Raw genomic sequence first — 23,657 nt, forward strand, 5'->3', positions numbered from 1 at the left:
GTTATTGTTAGCGTTGTTCATGCTTTGATATCACATGGTTGGAAAGTGGAGGCTTTGAACCATAAGAACTTGCCAACTGGTTGAATATAATTTAACCAACATTACCCAACTCAAGATGTCTTTATCTTTCATTGAATGTACTCTTAAATGCAAAACCCATATTATCTTTTGTGGTGATCCAATTACTTTAGGTGGGAAAATTTATGCCTTCAATTTATATGATAATATCAATTAAAGTTTTAGGTTAATAGTTGTATTAATTTAAATTTAAACCGTATCAATTTACATTACAAACTTATAATTTTGTTGATTTGCCTCAAATATTCATAAATCAGTTTAGACATCAATTTGATACTTACAGAGTGAATTGGAAACACACACAAGTATCGGTCCTAAAGAGGATATTGACGAAGAACTTAGCTAAATTAGATTCAGGGTTCTAACTGAGTCCGACTAACCTTCTTTGATTAGTCCAAAGCCTAATTAGATAACAATTTTGTACACTTTGAAAATTATTTCTCCAAGCCCAACACTTGAAGATTTGAACAATTTGATAGGATTTTTTTTGAAATTTCTACTTTAAAAAAGAAAAAAAAAAACTAAAGATATAATTGAGTTTGGTCATTATTTATTAATTATTAATTTCGGAATTTAATAATTTGAGTATGATTTTCCCATGATTTATTTTTTCTTTAAAAAAAAAAAAAAAAAATCCACAAAATTTGAAAACCGGTGCTTTTTTTACTTTCTCGAAAAGGCCGTCGGAATTTATTCACCTTCCTCTTTGTCATCTGTCGTCTGGAAATTTTCGTCTTCTTTGACTATCAATCCTCATAGTCGGCGATCTTACCCTCCCTCCGCCGTTGGGGGTTGTCGTTTCCGGCCGTATGAGATGGTTCTTCGGAGAGCGATTCTGACTTCCTTTTTTCTAATTTATCTCTTATTCTCTTCCCAAGCTTTGGAGTTTGATTTCAAAAAGAGGCGACATGAAATCGAAGGACCTATCAAGACTGTGGTGGTTTTGGTAATGGAAAATCGCTCCTTCGACCACGTCTTAGGCTGGTTGAAATCTGTTCGACCTGAAATCGACGGATTAACTGGTAAAGAATCGAACCGGGTTTCGGTTTCCGATCCCAACTCTGAAGAAATCTTCGTCTCTAGTGATGCGGTGTTCATCGATTCGGATCCTGGCCATTCTTTTCAGGCGATCAGTGAGCAAATATTTGGATCGAACGACAGTTCAGCGAATCCAGCCCCGATGAACGGATTTGCACAGCAGGCGGCGAGCATGGAGGCGGTCGACATGCCGACAACCGTAATGAGCGGGTTTAAACCGGAACTAGTTCCGGTCTACACCGAGCTAGCGAACCAGTTCGCAATCTTCGACCGGTGGTTTGCGTCGGTTCCGGCATCTACTCAGCCGAACCGGTTCTACGTCCACTCCGCTACCTCTCACGGCGCCATGAGCAATGTAAGAAAAGACCTCATCCATGGCTTCCCTCAGAAAACAATTTTCGATTCTTTGGACGAAAATGGCCTTTCCTTTGGCATTTATTACCAAAATATCCCCGCAACCCTATTTTTCAAAAGCTTGAGGAGGCTGAAGCACATAGTTAAATTTCACTCTTACGCACCAAAATTCAAATTGCACGCCAAGCTTGGAAGGCTCCCAAATTACGCAGTGATTGAACAGCGTTACTTCGACGTCAATCTTTTTCCGGCGAACGACGACCATCCGTCGCACGACGTGGCGCGAGGCCAGCAATTCGTTAAGGAAGTGTATGAGATTCTTAGGGCAAGTCCGCAGTGGAAGGAAATGGCGCTGCTGATTACTTACGACGAGCACGGTGGCTTTTACGATCACGTTCCGACGCCGGTCTCCGGCGTTCCTAGCCCGGACGGCATCATCGGACCGGATCCATACTACTTCCGGTTCGACCGGTTAGGCGTTCGGGTTCCGACGATTCTGGTTTCTCCGTGGGTGGAGAAGGGAACAGGTGAGATTATTATCTGTGAGAATTCGTTTTTCTTCTTAATTGTTTTGCTTATTCAAATATCTTTAGCCTTCTTGTCGCCACTTGCTTCCCTTTTTAAGATAAATTCCAATTTCCATTACTATTTTTGTTCATCAATAACTCATCTTATTTAATTACGAAACAATATTACAAGGAAATTGTACAAGGGAGTTAACTATTTTGTCTAACAAAAATTTACATTAGATTTGTTCGGTTCACAACTATCTAATCGGTCAATCATTTGCTTAGTTCCAACTGTGGCGGCTGCGGAATCCGTTATTGGATTGGGTTAGCCATTTTTGTTATTACTTTTCGAGTGTGGGAGCCATACTATTAGTTTAGAATTTATTAATAGTATTCAAATTTAAACAAGACTCCATTCCAATAAAGGTGGGGATGTAAAGTACTCCTTCGATCGGTTTCGAGTCTTTTTTCACCTTTTCTTCTCGGCATGATCCATACGTTCAAGCTAGTAGATCAAATCATGGGTTGATTTCTATATTATACATGACGTTCAATCTGATTGATATTTGAGAAGAGAATAATCTTTGTTCTACATTTTGAGCTCTGTTTTATTAACTGCAGATTTGTTATTACAGCTTATGTTATGTGCACTCATCTTTCACGTTTTGGCTGAATTTTGTTCAAATTCCTTAGCGTGAGCTGGGATGCTTTCATTTTGGATTCTTGTTCTTGAGTATTTATACAAACGGTCAATTTTCAACAATTTTTTTTATAGGAATGATATGTCTGCTAACTCGGCTATGTGTTTGAGAAAAGAATGCGCCGTGTTTGAATGATTAGCTGTCTGCTACTACTTATTTACTGGTGATGTAGCCAAATGCAAGAGAATCAAAAGATTCATATAACATAAGAAAATGTTGATTTTCCAAAGCTTTTGGACACCGCTAGCAGATATTGTTCTGTTTGGGTTTTCCCTTTCGGGCTTCCCCTCAAGGTTTTTAAAACGCGTCTACTAGAGAAAGGTTTGCACATTCTTATAAATGGTGTTTCGTTCTCCTCCCTAACCAATTAGGATTGAAACTTGATTGGGGTAGGACTTATAAAGACAAGGTACCTGTCATTAAACGTGACCAACTGAACCAGTAGTTGGTTGGTCGTTCATAATTCGAAGAGTACGACATCGAAGAATTAGGTGAAAAGTATTACTCAACTCAGGTTGAGTTGTTTACTAACTTTGTTTTGAAAGGTACACCAAACCATAGCTGTGATGTTGAAGACAAGTTTCTAACTACTCCAAATGGATTTGATTGGTTTTGTTGATATGTTAGTTCCGAGTGCTTGGTTGCATTCATATGGCAGCCAGTATTGTTGACGTATGTTTGTTTGGTGCAGTGATCCGTGAGCCTGTTGGACCAAAATCTACCTCACAATTTGAACACTCTTCAATTCCTGCTACTGTCAAAAACCTCTTCAACTTAAAATCCAACTTCCTCACGAAGCGGGATGCGTGGGCTGGTACTTTCGAGCACTACTTGAAGCTTCGCGATAGTCCTCGGAACGATTGTCCAGGTACTTCTCAATCCCGATCCTAGTCATTGATTGTCCGGGTACTTATATATTTACATTTTCAATGGTTTTTTAGAGAATATTCAGGTGATTACATTAAGGGCATATTAGTCATTAGACAAAGAGTTTGTTAATATGAATTGGTTATAAATAGAGCCCGTAGGAGATAATAAGACGTGAGATCCTACATTAGTTGGAAAGGAGAATGAAGTATTACTTACAAGGGTGTGAAAACCCCTCCCTAACAGATGTAAAACTGAACATCCTGTGCATCTACAAGTTTCTAGCTAACCTCGAAACTTTATGTCAGAAACACTTCCGAAGGTAACAGCGCCACTGAGACCATGGGGACCGAAAGAGCACGCAAAACTCTCCGAGTTCCAAGTCGAACTGATTCAACTTGCATCGCAGTTGAACGGTGATTATGTCTTGAATTCTTACCCGAACATTGGCAAATATATGACTGTTGGTGAAGCCAATAGGTATGCAGAAGATGCAGTCAAAAGGTTTCTTGAAGCTGGAAAGGTTGCTCTCATGGCCGGAGCTAATGAGTCTGCCATTGTCACCATGAGGCCCTCCCTAACCAGTCGAACCGCCGACGTGCACTCCGGTCAGTTTATTGAAACGATCTGATTCGATTTATCCACGAATTTCAAAATTTCATGACAGGTATAAATATTGTACTGGAAGTGTTATCTGTACTTTAAATCTGTGTATATATATAGAACTATTTTCAGACAATATTTTGATCTGTGATCTCAAAAGGTTAATATAAATTTCTGTTTATATTTGGAAATGTTTTTTTCTTTTACACATTCAGACTCAAACGATCCAATCTCCTAAAATGCAGGAGCTCATTGCCTGCTTTTTTTTTGCCATTTTATTGATTTAAAATATTTTATTTTCTTCGTTACTTAAAATATATGTTTCTATTTGTATAATTTTACTTCCAGAATTCTTCTAGAATCAAGTTTTAGTTTCTCTAAAGCTAAATATGATATGAATAAATAAACTATTTTTAATAAAATGCATAAAAATAGATAATAGACATTGATTTTTGAATTCTATCTATTAATTCACTAATTTTTAATGAAATTAAAATTAAAATTAAAAGCTGAAGGCTATTTGAATAAGAAGAAAAAAATTGAAGGAAAAGGAAGGAAGTGAAAAAAAGAAAAAAGAATTAAAATGGAAGGGCATAGTCGTATTTTCACATATTATTCATAATTAAAAAAAAAAGAACAAAATGAGTTCCAAGCTAATAATAATCAGAAGAAATTCAAAGAGAAAAGGATGAATGGAGCTATTCAGGTAGAGAAATGTATGTTGATGTTATATAAGAAGAATGTTATATATTTTATTCTACTCATAATTTAATCTATTTTTTTAAAAATTATAAAAAAAAAACACTCGATTAATAATAATTTATTTTATAACTTGCATTTTAATTCAATGAATATTAAATTTCAATAAAAGATTATTTAAAGCAAATTTTAAGATTTAAAAATAAACTCAAAATATTAAAAAACAATTAAAAATAAAGAGTATTTTTTTTAAATAGGATAATTTCTTGTTTAAAATAAAACAAAATAGATATTTTTTAAAATTAATGAACAAAATAAAATATAGAAAATGTTAGTCAATATTTTTACCAAAATAGATAAATTTTAATACCAATTTTTTATTTTTAACATATCTTTGTGATTAATATCTAAAAATTAAAATGTTAGTCAATATTCATTAAGTATGCATAATTAAGAACGAAGTTTAAAATAAAAAATAAACTTAAATAGAGTGAACTCGAGACTGTCCAACATTAAAATTAAAGAAAGGATAATTCGAGATTATTGTCATTAAAAAACATAAAAAAACTCATTTTTTTATCGTACGGTCCTAATTTTTTTAGCTAATGAAAGCTCGAGAATCTAATTTTTATAGTAAAATGTTTATGGGTGCAACCATAATTAATGGATGAATTTATAAAACCTAATTGTAGATCAATGTTATAAATAAAATACTAATTACATTAATTATAATGTATTAGAAAGGAATTGTTTCTTGAAATTTAAATAATAGATAAAAAAAAAAACCCAATTATAAAACTTAATTATATTCAAATAAAAAAGATTCAATTTTGACTAACAAATTTTTAAAATAATTTTAAAAAATTCTTATTTTAATTTAGTACTCAAATATTTAAAAAAAAATAGTTATTTAAATATTAAAAACAATGAAAAATAAAAAGATTTTATTAAATTAGATAATTAATAGATATTTGAAATATATAAAAATATTGGAATAGAATGATTTTCAGATTTTTTTTTCAAAAAATATATATATAATTTAGTGTGATTTTAATTTAATCTGATTTTTTAAAAAAATTAAAAAAAAAAAAAGATAAATTTTGAATAAATTGGAAAGTTGAAAAATATAAGATTTTTATGGATACAGCAAATTACGGAATTAGAATATTTTTATTTTATTCTTTTTTTAATGAACGTTCCAAACACGTGTGGGTGTGAGAAATTCATATTTTCCTAAAGGGCAATTTTGTAACTTCACATTCTTAATTATTTTCTGAAGCTTTATAAATAACTACAATTGAACTCAATCTGTGTACCACTAATTTATATTTCCTCTTCAACGTATATTTTTTATTTTTATTTTTTGCTTCAAATGGCGGCTTCTAATGGTAGCGAGTTCTTCGACATGGAGATGAATGTGCTCGATAAGTCCTTAGTGAGACCGACGAACACCGAGTTATTGGCGAAGGATGAGCAAGAGCTTTTATGGACGGCAATTGAGAGGTTACCGTCTCATAAACAATCAAATTATGCATTGTTGATTGACGATGAAAAGACTAAGAGGACAAAAACTATTAATGTCCGGAAGCTCGATAGGAACAAACGCGAACTTGTTGTGAAGCAAGCATTGGCGACCAATGATCAAAATAATTTTAAGTTACTCTCTGGAATTAAACAGCGTCTCGATAGGTACATATTCATAGCCTCCCAAAACCTATTCGTCGTAAATCATGGTGACTAAATTCTTTTTTTTTTTTTTCATGTTTTGGTCACATCAGAGCCGGAGTAGTGATTCCAAAAGTTGAAATTAGATTCCATAATTTAAAAGTGGTAGCGGATGTTCAAGTTGGTTCCAGAACTTTACCTACTTTAATCAACTATTCATACGATGTTATTGAGGTATAATTTTATTTTATTTAATTTTCTTCTTAATTTGAATACGTACATATACATATACATATACATAAACATACATATACATATACATATACATATACATATACACATATATAGTCATATCATACTTCTTCTAATTAATTTTAGTTTTTATACAGAATATTTTGACTAGCTTGAGACTTACGAAAGGCAAAAGATACCCCTTGACTATCCTTAATGACGTCAGCGGCCTCGTGAAACCCAGAAGGTAACACTAGTATATAATTTTAGTTTAATTTTTATATTTATTTTGAAATTGGTTCCAATAGTTTTTTTGTAATATATTTTATATATATATATATATATATAATAAATAAATGAGATTTACAAAAACTTTCTATTAGTTAAAGGAAAATATTAAACTAAAAAGAAAAATAAAAAGAATATATAATAAATTAATAAGATTTATAAAAATTTTATATGGGTTAAAAGGAATTGGATTAAAGCTTAGATTAAATTTAAAATTTTAAAAGAAAAAGAAAATTGGTTTATTAAAGGTATAATTATTTAAATTTTTTGGGATATTTTTTTACCAAAGAATATATAATAAATAAATAAGATTTACAAAAACTTCTTATTGGTTAATAGAATTATATTAAAGTCTTTTTTTTTAATTTTTTTTTATGAAATTTCAAAATTTAAAATAAAAAACTATGGTTTATTAGAGGCATAATTATTTAAAAATTTGGAGATATTTTTTACAGTAATAAATAAATAAATTAGATTTACAAAATCGGAATTAGATTAAGATTTTTTTTTTTTTTCTTAATTAGGATGACGTTGCTCTTGGGGCCTCCAGGTTCAGGAAGATCGACTCTGCTTCAAGCCTTAGCAGGCAAACTTGATAGAAATTTAAAGGTTCGTACTTCCTATTTATTGTACATATTTGAACTTTTTCATGTTTAATAAACCTACGTTACCTTAAAAAAAATTGATAAATCCCGAACTTTCAATTTTGTGTTTAATAATAGACTTCAAGTAAATTAAAAAAATAACTAATTTAATATATACATATTATATATATTATTAGAAAAGTTATTGATATGTTATTTTTGGTGTTAGAAAACTGGTAAGATGACTTATAATGGACATGGTCTTGATGAGTTCTGTGTTCAAAGAACCTCCGCATACATTAGCCAATCCGATAATCACCTACCAGAGTTAACCGTACGAGAAACTTTGGACTTCGCCGCTAGATGCCAAGGCGCAAGCGAAAGCTTTGCAGGTTTGCTTTCACTTATACTTGATTCGAGATATGATATTGTTCATTTTGAGCATAACCTCGATTAATATCTTTTGTCTGTTGTTGTAGAATATGTGAAAGAAGTAGCACACTTGGAGAAAGAAAGAAAAATCCGACCTAGTCCTGATATTGATGCATTCATGAAGGTTGTCATTTGATATCATGTAGCACTAATTTGTGGAGTATGACACAGATGTTATGTTGTTTAACCTGCGCCCAATTTGTACAGGCATCATCCGTGGGTGGTAAAAAGCACAGTGTGTTAACAGATTACATTCTACAAGTGCTTGGTCTTGATATATGCTCCCAGACATTAGTTGGTAATGACATGGTCAGGGGTGTCTCTGGTGGTCAAAGAAAACGAGTTACTTCAGGTCTTTTTACTTTTGAACAATTTAACAACAATTTATTCACTAAATCATACTCTTATTAAACCAAACTTCTTCGATGATGCAGGGGAAATGATTGTTGGGCCAAGAAAAACTCTTTTTATGGATGAAATATCCACCGGACTTGATAGCTCCACAACTTATCAAATTGTGAAATGTTTAAGGAACTTTGTTCATCAAATGGAGGCTACCGTGTTGATGGCTCTTTTACAACCTGCTCCTGAGACATTTGAACTGTTTGATGATCTTATATTGTTATCAGAGGGTTATTTGGTGTATCAAGGCCCTCGAGCCGAGGTGTTAAGGTTTTTTGAGTCATTGGGTTTTAAGCTACCCCCTCGCAAGGGGGTAGCTGATTTTCTTCAAGAGGTATTATAATATTATGCTTTCGTAACATTAGTTAACATTTTGTATTGCCTATGGCTAAGCTTGTTTTGTGACAGGTGACGTCTAAGAATGATCAAGCACAATATTGGGCTGATTCAACTCGGCCATATACCTACATTTCTGTTCCTGAATTCGCAGAAGCATTTAAAAACTCCAATATTGGGAAGTCTTTGGAGTCCTCGCTCAATACTCCATTTGATAAGTCTCTAAGCCATCCTTCAGCGTTGGCTAAAACAAGATTTTCTGCGTCAAAGTGTGAGCTTTTTAAAGCTTGCTTTTCTCGAGAACTATTGTTGATTAGCCGACATAGTTTTCTTTATATCTTTAGGACATGTCAGGTTGCATTCGTTGGAGTTGTTACATGCACAATGTTCTTACGAACAAGAATACACCCCACGGATGAGATAAATGGCAACCTCTATCTATCTTGCCTGTTCTTTGGATTGGTGCATATGCTGTTTAATGGCTTCTCTGAGCTACCTTTAATGATATCTCGCTTGCCTGTTTTTTACAAGCAAAGGGACAATCTGTTTCACCCTGCTTGGTCCTGGTCTATTACTAGCTGGATTTTACGCGTGCCTTATTCCATAATTGAAGCCGTTGTGTGGACTTGTGTTGTATATTATACTGTTGGCTTTGCCCCTAGTGCTTGGAGGTACCTCACTATCTGTTTTTTCTCACTTAAAATTCATTTCTTTTCCTCTTGTTCGTAGCTGATCTGTTTTAAAATGACTCCAGGTTCTTCCGCTTCATGTTCTTGCTCTTTTCGGTTCATCAAATGGCTATAGGTCTTTTTTGTTTGATGGCAGCTATAACAAGAGATATGGTAATTGCTAGTACATTTGGTTCAGCTGCCTTGCTTATTATATTTCTACTGGGTGGTTTTATCATACCAAAAGGTACGATTTGTATGTGTTTTTTTTCACCAAAATTGCTTGAAGATTGCTAATTTGGATATCATATTTCAGAAATGATTAAGCCATGGTGGTCATGGGCTTTTTGGGTTTCTCCACTTTCTTATGTCCAACGTGCTATCTCTGTCAATGAGTTTACTGCCACTAGGTGGATGGAGGTATCATTTTCTTGTAGTGTACCAATGCATAAATTAAATGCATATAATGTAAGTTTGGTTCTGATATGTACTTAAAACATTTGCAGAACTCTGCCATTGGAAATGGAACTGTTGGGTATAATGTTCTTCATTCGCATGACATGCCTAGTAGTGATAAATGGTACTGGATCGGTGTTGGAGTGACATGGGGTTATACAATTCTTTTCAATAGTTTGGTGAATTTGGCCTTAGCTTACCTCCACCGTGAGTATTAATATGATACAATATGTGTATGTATGTATCATCAAAATGTTGATATTCTTGTGTTTTCCTTCTTAATAGCGCTGAGAAAAGCCCAAACGGTAACCCCACTTGATTCTACTGCGAAAAATGGTACGTCATAAATTCTATCTCTATTGGTATGAGGCTCAACCACGAGAGTTTATGCTTAAAGTGGGCGATCTGCGCAGGTGTTGAAGAAACATGTCCTAGAGCATGCAAGAAAGAAAAGGGAATGATTCTTCCATTCCAACCATTAACAATGACTTTTCATAATGTTAATTATTTCGTTGATACTCCAAAGGTTAGCCAGAAGTTTAAATTTGTAGTTCATATTCATGTTCATTCTACAACTATTTTTAAAAGGGTATTAAATTCATTAGGAAATGAAGCAGCAAGGTATACCAGAAAAGAAATTGCAGCTGTTATCAAATGTGAGTGGAGTGTTTTCACCAGGGGTTCTTACAGCTTTAGTTGGATCAAGCGGAGCAGGAAAAACTACACTAATGGATGTTCTTGCTGGAAGAAAAACCGGTGGATACATTGAAGGTGATATCAGAATATCAGGCTTTCCAAAAGAGCAGCCTACTTTTGCTAGAATATCAGGCTACGTAGAGCAAAATGATATCCATTCCCCCCAAGTCACAGTCGAGGAAAGCCTCCAATTCTCCTCATTTCTACGCCTTCCAAAAGAAATCAGCAAAGAAAAACGACAGGTATTTTGTTTGGTTGGCTCCATCTTATTTTAATATGATCCAAATCTCATCTTATTTTAATGCTTTCAGGAGTTCATTGAGGAAGTAATGAGTCTAGTGGAGCTTGATACTCTTAGGCATGCTTTGGTTGGTGTGCCAGGTAATACTGGTTTATCAACAGAGCAGAGAAAGCGCCTAACTGTTGCAGTGGAGCTTGTTGCAAATCCTTCTATCATTTTTATGGATGAACCTACCTCTGGACTTGATGCTCGAGCGGCTGCCATTGTTATGCGAACCGTTCGTAACACGGTCGATACGGGAAGAACTGTTGTTTGTACCATTCATCAACCGAGTATCGACATTTTTGAAGCATTTGATGAGGTTGGTAGCTGATTTAAGCATAATCCATAGATGTTTCATTTGGTCTTAATGATTTTGTTCTTGACGTTCTTGTGCAGTTGCTTCTTATGAAACGAGGGGGGAGAGTTATATATGGGGGAAAGCTTGGAACACATTCACAAATAATGATAGACTACTTTGAGGTAAACCTTATCTCTATATGCATAGATCATGATATTATGAGCGGTTCTGAAAGAGATAAGTTCTTACTTTATAGGGAATTAGTGGAATTTCTCCAATACCAGATTCTTATAATCCAGCTACTTGGATGCTTGAGGTCACGTCCCCTGCGGCTGAGCATAGAATTGGTAAAGATTTTGCTGATATATATAGGGACTCGGATCAGTACAGGTATGATTATATTACAGTCGGTCTCTATCGTTAGAAGTCGTGTTGTGAGATCCTACATCGGTTGGGGAGGAGAATGAAATACTCTCTATAAGGGTATGGAAACCTCTCCCTATCAGACGTGTTTTAAAAACTTTGAGTGAAGCCCAAAAAAAAAAAAAAAAAACTCAAAATAGGACAATACCTACTAGTGGTGGCCTTGGACTATCACAAATGGTATTAGAGCCCGACACCGGGTGATGTGGTAGTGAGGAGGATGAGCCTTGAAGGGGGTGGACACAAGGCGGTGTGCCAGCAAGTACGCTGGACCCGAAAGGGATTGGATTGTGCGAGTCCTCACATCGATTGGAAAAGGGAACGAGTGTCAGCGATGACACTAGGCCCTGAAAGGGAGTGAATTCTGAGATCCCATGTCGGTTGGGGAGGAGAACGAAACGCTTTACAAGGGTGTGGAAACCACTTCGTAGCCGACAAGTTTTAAAAACTTTTAATGTTACCTGTTTTTTTTTTTTTTTTTTTTTTTTTATCTAGAATCGTTGAAGCTTCCATTGAGCAATTTAGTGTTCCACCCGCTGGTGGAGAAGCGTTGAATTTTGATACCACCTACTCACAAGGCATACTATCTCAGTTCATTATTTGCCTTTGGAAGCAAAGGCTTGTGTATTGGAGAAGTCCCCAATACAATGTGATGAGGCTATGTTTCACCTTCATAAGTGCACTCATATTCGGTTCAGTGTTTTGGGGTATTGGTATGAAAAGGTAAAAATCTGATCTCATTTGGAGTTTTGGTTTTTGGTTTTAAGCTTTTTGATTAAAATTTATTGCATTTGAATAAAGGAACTCAACTCAAGAACTGTTCGTTGTTATGGGAGCTCTGTACGCTGCATGCTTATTCATAGGAGTAAACAATGCTTCCTCTGTACAACCAATTGTTTCAATTGAGAGAACAGTATTCTATCGCGAGAAAGCAGCTGGAATGTATTCTCCATTCGCTTATGCATTTGCTCAGGTAAGCAAGCAGTTTAATTGTGTTATATCAGTATGTAAACAAAAGGGCTAATCAAATTTTCCCAACAGAGCTTAGTGGAGGTTCCCTACATTGCTGCACAGACCATAACATTCGGTGTCATCACATATTTCATGGTGAATTTTGAAAGAAACGTCGGTACGTTACTCAAATTTAGTTTATAGATTAATCTATGTGGTTTAAAACTGTGATATCTCATATTGGTTGGGGGAGAATGAAACAATCTTTTATAAGGGTGTGGAAATCTTTCCTTAATAGACATGTTTTAAAGCCTTGACGGGAAGCCCGAGAGAGAAAGTCCAAAAAGGATGATATCTAGGAGTTGAACGTATATTTTAAAATTTTGCAGGGAAGTTTTTGGAATATCTGCTGTTCATGTTCTTGACGTTCACGTATTTCACCTTTTATGGAATGATGGCGGTGGGGCTGACTCCATCGCAGCATATGGCATCCATTGTATCATCTGCATTCTACTCTTTATGGAATCTCCTCTCTGGCTTTCTTGTTCCAAAACCCGTAAGTGTTTTTATTGGCAATAACTTTTGATTGAATGGTTTTTGAGGCCTCCTCTGTTCTGTTCTTGCTTACCAGAGCCTCCCAGGATGGTGGATTTGGTTCTACTACATCTGCCCTGTTGCATGGACTTTGAGGGGAATTATAACGTCGCAGCTTGGGGACGTAGACACCATAATTGTGGGACAAGGTTTCGAGGGGTCTGTGAAAGGGTACTTGGAAGTAAGCCTTGGATATGGCCCCGGTATGATCGGAGCTTCGGCTGCGGTGCTCCTTGCCTTCATCTTCCTCTTCTTCTCCGTCTTTGCACTCTCCATCAAACTCATCAATTTCCAGAGAAGATAAAGATAAAAGTATAATGTCATTGCATTCTTTGTACAGTAAATACTATAATGTCATTGCATTCATTTTTTTTATTTATTGTATAGTTATGTTCATGTTAGTATAGTCATACACATTATCATATGATTTTTGCTTATTATTATTAAGAAATTTTGTGATTACATGTTTTATATCAGTTAGGTTCATTTTTGTCGTAATCATATACATTTATTAGATAATTTTACGTATTATTGTTTAAATTTCTGTGTTTTGTCGGGAATATATTATTATTATTGTTAACTAAATTAAAATAATATAATTTTGAAATTAGGAGTGATGTACTGAATTTTGAGTAATATTTAACCATATTTTTATTGGATAAAAATTATTAATATTTTATTTTAAAATAATTGTGGAATTAATATCGTTGGTTCGAGGTTACTTTGTATTTGGATCTCACAATGTCTCAAAATATTTATCAACTACCATACAAAATGTTACCAAATCCACCTTTTGATACCTCTCTTACCATGTAGGGCTTACATTGAATGTTAATGGAGTTGGTATATATGTTGTTGAGTCATTTGTGGATAAGATTTATTATTTAAATACCTTCATACAACTTTATAAAAAATCTCCCTCTCTAACAGATGCGAGATCTCACAATTCAACTCTTTTGGAGGGGTCCAACGTTCTCACTAGCACACCGCTTGACTTGACCATTTGTTTGTGCATGGAAGGAATTAAGAAAATGTTCGGTTAATTATGGCGTTTGGCGTTTGTTTGCGAGAACTATTCCCTTCTCAGCCCACTAATGAGGTAGGTAATTGGTTCATTTTACCATCTTTTATCTTATCAGCTTTTTATATATATATATATATATAGTTGGAATTGAACCCGAGCATGGTGGATTTCACAATCCACTGTCTTGATCCACTTGGTTACCTCGGCTCCCAAACCTATATATATATTAGAAAAATAAAAGCATATAAAAATTTAATAAAAGGAGCCATACCAATTCTCTCGACAAAGGAGCAAAAGAAAAAAGAAAAACAAAATTTAAAAATAATTTTATAAATTTAGAAATAAAAAATTATTCTAATTTTATATCATAATGGATGGGTTCCTAAAGTTCTATTTCGTAATAATACTATAAAAATCAATTTTATTAAATTAAAATAAATATTTGATGTATTAAATGTAAATGAGTAAAATATATTTTAATTTGATAGGTTGAAATCGAATTTAATATATTAAATATTTATATTGAGGAGTGTGAAGAATATAATTTTCATATCTCATGTTTTCTTCTATTCTTGGTCGCATCGTTAATATAATCAAAATATATATTTAAAAAATAATCTGAAAAATAGATTTAAAATAATAATAATAATAATAATAATTTAGTCTGATTTTGATTTAGAAATATAAAATAATTAAAATAGAGTTTTAATGGGTACCAGAAATTAGGGGTTAATTTGAACGTGGCTGATAGATTCACTCGTTTTTTTTTTAATTGTACAAGAAATCAGGATTTTTGTATTTTTCTTTTCTATTACATCACGTTTCAAACACGTGTGGGGTGTGAGAAATTCATTCCCCTCCCACACCGCACGTGTCAATTGAAAGCAGGCTGACAATTGGAGGGATTTTCCTTAAGGGGCAATCTCGTAAATTCAGGATCTTCATTATTTACTGCATTTGCAACGAACTCGTCGTCACTTCTGAACCTCTTTAAATAGTTCCGCATCTCTGTTTCCTTCTCCTCTCATCTTTTTTGCTTCAATGGCGGCTTCTAATGGTAGCGACTACTTCCATTTGGAGATGAACGTGACCGATCAGTCCTTTGTGAGGCCGTCCAACACTGAGCTATTGGCGAAGGACGAGCATGAGCTTTTATGGGCTGCGATTGAGAGGTTACCGTCTCATAAACAATCGAATTACGCATTGTTGACGCGCACTGCGTCTGATATCTCCTCCTCCAATGGCGATGAAAACACTAGGAGAATGGAAACTATTGACGTCCGGAAGCTCGATAAGAACAAACGCGAACTTGTTGTGAAGAAGGCATTGGCTACCGATGATCAAGATAATTTTAAGTTACTTTCTAGGATCAAAGAGCGTCTCGATAAGTACGTACTTTTCATCATTTAAATTAATTCTCTCTAATTATACCTCTCTAAAACCTACTATTGAGATTCGCGATTCGTCGTTTTTGTTGTTCTATATTGTAAGATTTAAGAACCATTATTCCAAAACTTATACGTCGTAGATTGTGGTATTCGAAAGCCTAGTAGTTTGTGTTAGTAGCACCTTAGTTGAACGCTAAAATTGAAAGTGGAGATAAATTATTTTTCTTTGTTCTTTCCGTTTTTTTTTTAATAATTTTGTTACTAATAGTTTTTTTTTGTTTCAATGTAAGAGCGGGAGTGGTGATTCCAAAGGTTGAAATTAGATTCCAGAACTTAAAAGTGGGAGTAGATGTTCAAATCGGTTCCAGAACTTTGCCTACTTTAATCAACTATTCCTACGACGTTCTTGAGGTACAATTTTTTTTCTTAATTTAATTTTCTTTAATCTGAATATACATACATACATATGTGTGTATATATATATATATATTTATATTTGTAGTCATATCATACTTCATTTGGTTAATTTTTTTAATGCAGAATATATTGACGAGTTTGAGAATTATAAAAGGCAAGAGATATCCATTAACGATTCTGAGTGACGTCAGTGGCCTCGTGAAACCCGGAAGGTAAGATGATAGTATATAATTTTAGCTTTATTTTTATTTTTATTTTGAAATTTGTTTCATATTTTCTATTTTATAAAATTGGACTAAAAATTAGAATATAAACATTGAATGAGATTTTCATAGTTTATTAGAGGTATAATTATTTAAAAATTTTGGGATATTTTTTAATAATTTAATTTTTCATATTTTTTTTTTATTGTATTACAAAAATATAATAAATAACGAGATTTATTATTGTGATATTTTAGGATGACGTTACTCTTGGGGCCTCCGAGTTCTGGAAAATCGACCTTGCTTCAATTCCTAGCAGGCAAACTTAATAGAAACTTAAAGGTTTGTACACCCAGCTCGGTTATATATTTGAAATTTTAGTTTTTGGTAGGTAAATTTTTTAAAATAAAAATAAAATTTAAAATTTAAAATTAATTGGAATTGAAATTACAATTTCAATAACTTATTAATACGATAGGCTGTCCTTTTAATTAATTTATCCTTATTTTTCAAGTACTTTCCATATGTTTAAAATTAAATTGCATTAAATTATTATTTCTTCTATCATGTCAATTTTTGTTTTAAATAAAATAATTATATTTATGTGAAAATAACTCGGTTTTAAAGAAAATATTGAAGACGACTGTATTTTATTTTTTAGGGAAAAATAGTTTTATGTGTATTTTTTAGAATAAAATTTTCTTTATTTTAAATTAGAAATATTTTCCTTCATATATATTTCTTTATTTTAAAATATAAACATGTTTAATTTCTAAAACTATATATATAAAAAAAAAAAAAAAACCTAATATTTTTTTTAAAAAATACAAATCCTAGCATTATTGCATTATAAAATTGTACCCTTTTTTTTATACTTCTATATAATTTAAAATTAATTTAAAATTAATATCAAATTAATGATTTAAAAGAAATAAAAAATGCGGAACTTAATTTTATTAGTTGAAAGTTATTTTTTTTTTATTTAAAAAAGAATGAATTTATTCCTAATAGCCTTATTAATATGTTATTTTTGGTGTTAGAAAAGTGGTAACATCACTTATAATGGACATCGTCTTGATGAGTTCTGCGTTCAAAGAACCTCCGCATACATTAGCCAATCCGATGATCACCTACCGGAGTTGACTGTGCGAGAAACTTTGGACTTCGCCGCTAGATGCCAAGGCGCAAGCGAAAGCTTTGCAGGTTTGCTTGCTTCCTTCATTCATTCACGTGTATATATGCTTGATTCGTTAGGAATAATAATATTGTCCATTTTAAGCATATCTTACTTATAAATCTATATCAATATGATTTTCTCTCTTGTCGTAGAATATTTGAAAGAACTGGCACGCTTGGAGAAAGAAAGAAAAATCCGACCTAGTCCTGATATCGATGCATTCATGAAGGTTGTCATTTGATATTACGTAGCAGTAATTTGTGGATTATGAACTGGCAGACCTTATTTTCTGTAACCTGCGCCCAATGTTACAGGCATCGTCCGTTGGTGGTAAAAAGCACAGTGTGTTAACAGATTACATTTTGAAAGTGCTTGATCTTGATATATGCTCGCAGACATTAGTTGGTAGTGATATGGTGAGGGGTGTCTCTGGTGGCCAAAGAAAAAGAGTTACTTCAGGTCTTTTTATTTTTCAACAATTTAACAACAATTTATTCACTGAATCATATTGTTATTAAATGAAGCTTCTTCGATGATGCAGGGGAAATGATTGTTGGGCCAAGGAAGACTCTTTTTATGGATGAGATATCCACCGGACTTGATAGCTCCACAACTTATCAAATTGTGAAATGTTTAAGGAACTTTGTTCATCAAATGGAGGCTACAGTGTTAATGGCTCTCTTACTACCTGCTCCTGAGACATTTGAACTGTTTGATGATCTTGTGTTGTTATCAGAGGGTTATTTGGTGTATCAAGGCCCTCGAGCCGAGGTGTTAGGGTTCTTCGAATCATTGGGTTTTAAGCTACCCCCTCGCAAGGGGGTAGCTGATTTTCTTCAAGAGGTATTATAATATTATGTTTTCATAAGATTACTTCACATTTTGTATTGCATATGGCTAAGCTTGTTTTGTGACAGGTGACGTCTAAGAATGATCAAGCACAATATTGGGCTGATTCCACTCAGCCATATACCTACATTTCTGTTCCTGAATTCGCAGAAGCATTTAAAAACTCCAATATTGGGAAGTCTTTGGAGTCCTCGCTCAATACTCCATTTGATAAGTCTCTAAGCCATCCTTCAGCTTTGGCTAAAACAAAATTTGCTGTGTCAAAGCGTGAGCTTTTCAAAGCTTGCTTCTCTCGAGAAGTACTGTTGATTAACCGAAATAGTTTTCTTTATATTTTCAAGACATGTCAGGTATTATTTCTATTACCCATTTCAACATTTGATTCTGGAATTCTGTTTTTCTGACATAACTTATTATAGGTTGCATTTGTCGGAGTTGTTACATGCACAATGTTCTTAAGAACAAGACTACACCCCACGGATGAGATAAATGGCAATCTCTATCTGGCTTGCCTGTTCTTTGGATTGGTGCATATGCTGTTTAATGGCTTCTCTGAGCTACCTTTAATGATATCTCGATTGCCTGTTTTCTACAAGCAAAGGGATAATCTGTTTCACCCTGCATGGTCCTGGTCTATTACTAGCTGGATTTTGCGCGTGCCTTATTCCATTCTTGAAGCCGTTGTGTGGTCTTGTGTTGTATATTATCCTGTTGGCTTTGCCCCTAGTGCTGGGAGGTACCTTAAAATTCAATCATTTTCCGTTTTCTTCTTGCTCGTAGCTGATCTCTTTTAAAATGATTTCAGGTTCTTCCGCTTCATATTCCTACTCTTTTCAGTTCATGAAATGGCTATAGGTCTTTTTCGTCTAATGGCAGCTATAACCAGAGACATGGTAATTGCCAATACATTTGGTTCTGCAGCCTTGCTTATTACATTCTTACTGGGTGGTTTTATGATGCCAAAAGGTAGGATATTCGTGTTTATTTCTTACCAAAATTGCTTGAAGATCGAACACTGCAATCCTAATTTGGATATCATCTTTCAGAAATGATTAAGCCATGGTGGTCATGGGCTTTTTGGGTCTCCCCACTTTCTTATAGCCAACGTGCTATTTCTGTCAATGAATTTACTGCCACTAGGTGGATGGAGGTACCCTTTTCTTGTATTGTGCCATTCATAAAACGCATAATCTTTAGAACAACGAAACAATCCGTTTCTATACTTCATATTATGTTAACTTTTACCGAAACAATTGCAGAAATCTACCATTGGAAATGGAACTGTTGGATACAATATTCTTCATTCACATAGCATGCCTAGTGGTGATAAATGGTACTGGGTGGGTGTTGGAGTGATGTGGGGTTATGTAGCTCTTTTCAATATTTTGGTGAATTTGGCTTTAGTTTACCTCCACCGTAAGTATTAATATGATACAATATGTGTATGTATGTATCATCAAAATGTTAATATTCTTGTGTTTTCGTTCTCAACAGCGCTAAGAAAAGCTCAAACTGTAACCCCACTTGCTTCTACTGCGGAAAATGGTAAGTCATAAATTTTTCACGTGCCTCTATTAAGGATTGTTAGATTGTTGGGAGAGGAGTCCTACGTCGACTAATTAAGAGGTTGATCATGGGTTTATACGTAAGGAATACTATCTCCATTGATATAAAGCCTTTTGGAGAAACCAAAAGCAAAGTCACGAGAGTTTATGCTCAAAGTGGATATATCATATCATTGTGGAGAGTCGTAGTTCCAAACGTGAATTAAATATTTGTGTTCTTCACCTTCTTTTTGTTACTCTTGGATCTGTGCAGGTGTTGAACAAGCTTTGAAATTTAGTGAAACATCTCCCAGAGCCAGCAAGACAGAAAAGGGAATGATTCTTCCATTCCAACCATTAACAATGACTTTTCATAATGTTAATTATTTCGTTGATACTCCAAAGGTTAGCCAGAAGTTTAAATATTTCTAGTTCATATTGATTTTATGAGATGCATTCTAAGTATTGAATTCATTCCCAGGAAATGATGCAGCAAGGTATACTAGAAAAGAAATTGCAGCTGTTATCAAATGTGAGTGGAGTGTTTTCGCCAGGAGTTCTTACAGCGTTAGTTGGATCAAGCGGGGCAGGAAAAACTACACTGATGGATGTTCTTGCCGGAAGAAAAACCGGTGGATACATTGAAGGTGATATCAGAATATCAGGCTTTCCAAAAGAGCAGCCTACTTTTGCTAGAATATCAGGCTACGTAGAGCAAAATGATATCCATTCCCCCCAAGTCACAGTCGAGGAAAGCCTCCAATTCTCCTCATTTCTACGCCTTCCAAAAGAAATCAGTAAAGAAAAACGACAGGTATTTTGTTTGGTTGGCTCCATCTTATTTTAATATGATCCAAATCCCATCTTATTTTAATGCTTTCAGGAGTTCATTGAAGAAGTAATGAGTCTAGTGGAGCTTGATACTCTTAGGCATGCTTTGGTTGGTGTGCCAGGTAATACTGGTTTATCAACAGAGCAGAGAAAACGCCTAACAGTTGCAGTGGAGCTTGTTGCAAATCCTTCTATCATCTTTATGGATGAACCTACCTCTGGACTCGATGCTCGAGCGGCTGCCATTGTTATGCGAACCGTTCGTAACATGGTCGATACGGGAAGAACTGTTGTTTGTACCATTCATCAACCTAGTATTGACATTTTTGAAGCATTTGATGAGGTTGGTAGCTGATTTTAAGCATAATCCATCAATGTTTCATTAGCTCTTAATGATTTTGTTCTCGACATTCTTGTGCAGTTGCTTCTTATGAAACGAGGGGGGAGAGTTATATATGGGGGAAAGCTTGGAATACATTCACAAATAATGATAGACTATTTTGAGGTAACACTTAATCTGTTATCTATATATGTATAGAACATGATCTTAGGAGCGGTTCTGACAGAGATATGTTCTTACTTTGTAGGGAATTAATGGAGTTCCTCCAATACCAGATTCTTACAATCCAGCTACTTGGATGCTTGAGGTCACGTCGCCTGCTGCTGAGCACAGAATTGGTAAAGATTTTGCTGACCTATATAGGGACTCGGATCAATACAGGTATGATTATATTATAGTCGGTTTCTATCGTTAAAAAGACCATTAAGGAATTAATGTAGCGTTAGAAACCATGTTCTGAGATCTCACGTCAGTTGAGGACGAGAACGAAACACCTTTTATAAGGGCGTGAAAACCTCTTCCTAGATGCGTTTTAAAAACCTCGAGGGAAAGTCCAAAGAGACAATATCTGCTAGCTTGGGCTGTTACTAATGGTATCAGAGTCAGACACCGGGCGATGTGCCAGCGAGATCGTTGGGCCAAAAAGGGGTGGATTAAGGGGTCCCACATTGATTGGAGAAGGGAACGAGTGCTAGTAAGGACGCTGGGCCCTAAAGGGGGATGAATTGTGAGATCCAACATCGGTTTGGGAGGAGAACGAAACACTTTATAAGGGTGTGGAAACCTTTTCCTAGCGGACGCGTTTTAAAAATCTTAAGAGAGCCCAAAAGTGAAAGCCTAAATAGAACAATATCAACTAGCGGTAGGCATGGGCGGTTACATATGTACTCGATCCATTAGTAGTTTTTAGAATTATTTATGAGATTTTATCAATCCTTACCCATTTTTTTTAATCCAGAATCGTCGAAGCTTCCATCAAGCAATTAAGCGTTCCACCGGTGGGTGGAGAAGCATTGAAGTTCGATACCACATACTCGCAAGGCATACTATCTCAGTTCATTATTTGCCTGTGGAAGCAAAGGCTTGTGTATTGGAGAAGTCCCCATTACAATGTGATGAGGTTATGTTTCACCTTCATAAGTGCACTGATTTTTGGTTCAGTGTTTTGGGGTATTGGTATGAAAAGGTAAAAATCTCTCCTCATTTGGAGTTTTGGTTTTTGTTTTTAGGCTATTTGATTAAAATTTATTGCATTTGAATGTTCAAAAGGAACTCAACTCAAGAACTTTTCGTTGTTATGGGAGCTCTGAACACTGCATGCTTATTCATCGGAGTAAACAATGCTTCCACTGTACAACCAATTGTTTCAATTGAGAGAACAGTATTCTATCGCGAGAAAGCAGCTGGAATGTATTCTCCATTCGCTTATGCATTTGCTCAGGTAAGTAATTTAATTGTGTTGTGTCGACATATAAACAAAAGGGCTAATCAAATTTTGGTTGCTAATGCTAATACTTCTCCCAACAGAGCTTAGTGGAGGTTCCCTACATTGCTGCACAGACCATAGTATACGGTGTCATCACATATTTCATGATTAATTTCGAGAGAAACGCGGGTATGTTCCTTGGTTCTATTGTATGTATTTTTTAGAATTTTGGTCCTAAACTTTGTGAAACTAACCCGAAAAGTGATGTTTTAAAATTTTGCAGGCAAGTTTTTCCTATATCTGCTGTTCATGTTCTTGACGTTCACCTATTTCACCTTTTATGGAATGATGGTGGTGGGGCTGACTCCATCACAAAATCTGGCATCCATTGTATCTTCAGCATTCTACTCTTTATGGAATCTCCTCTCTGGCTTTCTTATTCCAAAGCCCGTAAGTGTTCTTTCTCTAAACAACAACACTTTTGATTGATTGATTGATTGATTGATTGAATGTTGGTTTGATTTTGAGGCCTCCTCTGTTCTGTTCTGTTCTTGTTTATCAGAGCCTCCCAGGATGGTGGCTTTGGTTCTACTACAGCTGCCCTGTTGCATGGACTTTGAGGGGAATTATAACGTCGCAGCTTGGCGACGTAGACACCATAACTGTGGGGCAAGGTTTCAAGGGGTCTGTGAAGGAGTACTTGGAAGTAAGCCTTGGATATGGCCCTGGCATGGTCGGAGTTTCGGTTGTGGCGCTCCTTGCCTTCATCCTTGTCTTCTTCTCCATCTTTGCACTCTCCATCAAATTCATCAATTTCCAGAAAAGATAAAGATAAAAGTATAATGCCATCGCATTCTTTGTAAAGTAAATACTATAATACCTAAATTTAATATTGCAGTTCTACTTATCATCATTATTTTGAGAGGTGAATCTCTACGTTTTGTAGGGAGTACATATTTTTTGTTTTAGAAAAATAAATTAAAATTATCATTATTATCTTCCGATCAATTAATTAAAATAATATAATTCTAAAATGAGGAGGATATTGTCTCAAAAATATTAACTTATAGGTTAATTTTTGCTTCAATAATATTGGTAGAGTTTCAATAATATTTTAGAAATAAATTAAAAGTTTCCTAGAGTCTTGAAAAATTCATTTATTTTATTGGACATCGGGTTAGAGTGAGAAATTTTACAATGTTCTTGCAAATAATTTTTTTAATTTTTTCATATTTTTAAGAAAATATATATTCTTTTAAAAAAAAATTAATAGATAATTTCAATTTTCAATATAATTTCTAT

The 23,657-nt window shown here is 34.5% G+C and overlaps 3 protein-coding genes and 1 long non-coding RNA gene across 4 annotated transcripts; 3 read left to right on the forward strand and 1 right to left on the reverse strand.

Annotated features, from left to right (window-relative positions):
• The first annotated feature begins 715 nt into the window (after nucleotides 1-715).
• LOC111499460 (non-specific phospholipase C1) lies at nucleotides 716-4,336 on the forward strand. The gene is made up of 3 exons (XM_023151028.1): nucleotides 716-1,997; nucleotides 3,372-3,548; nucleotides 3,856-4,336. Exons 1-3 carry the CDS (start codon nucleotides 893-895, stop codon nucleotides 4,176-4,178), a joined length of 1,605 nt encoding a protein of 534 aa, XP_023006796.1. The 5' UTR covers nucleotides 716-892; the 3' UTR covers nucleotides 4,179-4,336.
• A 1,885-nt stretch (nucleotides 4,337-6,221) lies between these two features.
• On the forward strand, nucleotides 6,222-13,493 carry LOC111499457 (ABC transporter G family member 31-like). The gene is made up of 23 exons (XM_023151025.1): nucleotides 6,222-6,538; nucleotides 6,628-6,748; nucleotides 6,904-6,992; nucleotides 7,558-7,642; nucleotides 7,847-8,009; nucleotides 8,097-8,173; nucleotides 8,257-8,401; nucleotides 8,484-8,785; nucleotides 8,860-9,458; nucleotides 9,542-9,702; nucleotides 9,772-9,875; nucleotides 9,962-10,118; nucleotides 10,197-10,247; nucleotides 10,325-10,437; nucleotides 10,517-10,849; nucleotides 10,919-11,209; nucleotides 11,287-11,370; nucleotides 11,445-11,578; nucleotides 12,107-12,334; nucleotides 12,413-12,584; nucleotides 12,653-12,740; nucleotides 12,952-13,118; nucleotides 13,194-13,493. Exons 1-23 carry the CDS (start codon nucleotides 6,222-6,224, stop codon nucleotides 13,458-13,460), a joined length of 4,248 nt encoding a protein of 1,415 aa, XP_023006793.1. The 3' UTR covers nucleotides 13,461-13,493.
• LOC111499462 lies at nucleotides 13,419-23,253 on the reverse strand. The gene is made up of 3 exons (XR_002720944.1): nucleotides 23,228-23,253; nucleotides 15,573-15,575; nucleotides 13,419-13,502 (listed from the first exon to the last, which is right to left on the reverse strand). It is a non-coding gene; the product is annotated as an uncharacterized LOC111499462 (long non-coding RNA).
• Nucleotides 15,192-23,286, forward strand: LOC111499456 (ABC transporter G family member 31-like). Its single transcript, XM_023151024.1, has 24 exons — nucleotides 15,192-15,568; nucleotides 15,859-15,979; nucleotides 16,109-16,197; nucleotides 16,446-16,530; nucleotides 17,229-17,391; nucleotides 17,518-17,594; nucleotides 17,680-17,824; nucleotides 17,907-18,208; nucleotides 18,283-18,564; nucleotides 18,634-18,950; nucleotides 19,020-19,180; nucleotides 19,261-19,364; nucleotides 19,474-19,630; nucleotides 19,709-19,759; nucleotides 20,033-20,163; nucleotides 20,240-20,572; nucleotides 20,642-20,932; nucleotides 21,011-21,094; nucleotides 21,177-21,310; nucleotides 21,888-22,115; nucleotides 22,199-22,370; nucleotides 22,457-22,544; nucleotides 22,639-22,805; nucleotides 22,918-23,286. Exons 1-24 carry the CDS (start codon nucleotides 15,222-15,224, stop codon nucleotides 23,182-23,184), a joined length of 4,296 nt encoding a protein of 1,431 aa, XP_023006792.1. The 5' UTR covers nucleotides 15,192-15,221; the 3' UTR covers nucleotides 23,185-23,286.
• The last annotated feature ends 371 nt before the right edge of the window (nucleotides 23,287-23,657 follow it).

This window comes from Cucurbita maxima, unplaced genomic scaffold (genome assembly GCF_002738345.1).
Source record: "Cucurbita maxima cultivar Rimu unplaced genomic scaffold, Cmax_1.0 Cma_Scf00027, whole genome shotgun sequence".
Taxonomy (NCBI): domain Eukaryota; kingdom Viridiplantae; phylum Streptophyta; class Magnoliopsida; order Cucurbitales; family Cucurbitaceae; genus Cucurbita; species Cucurbita maxima.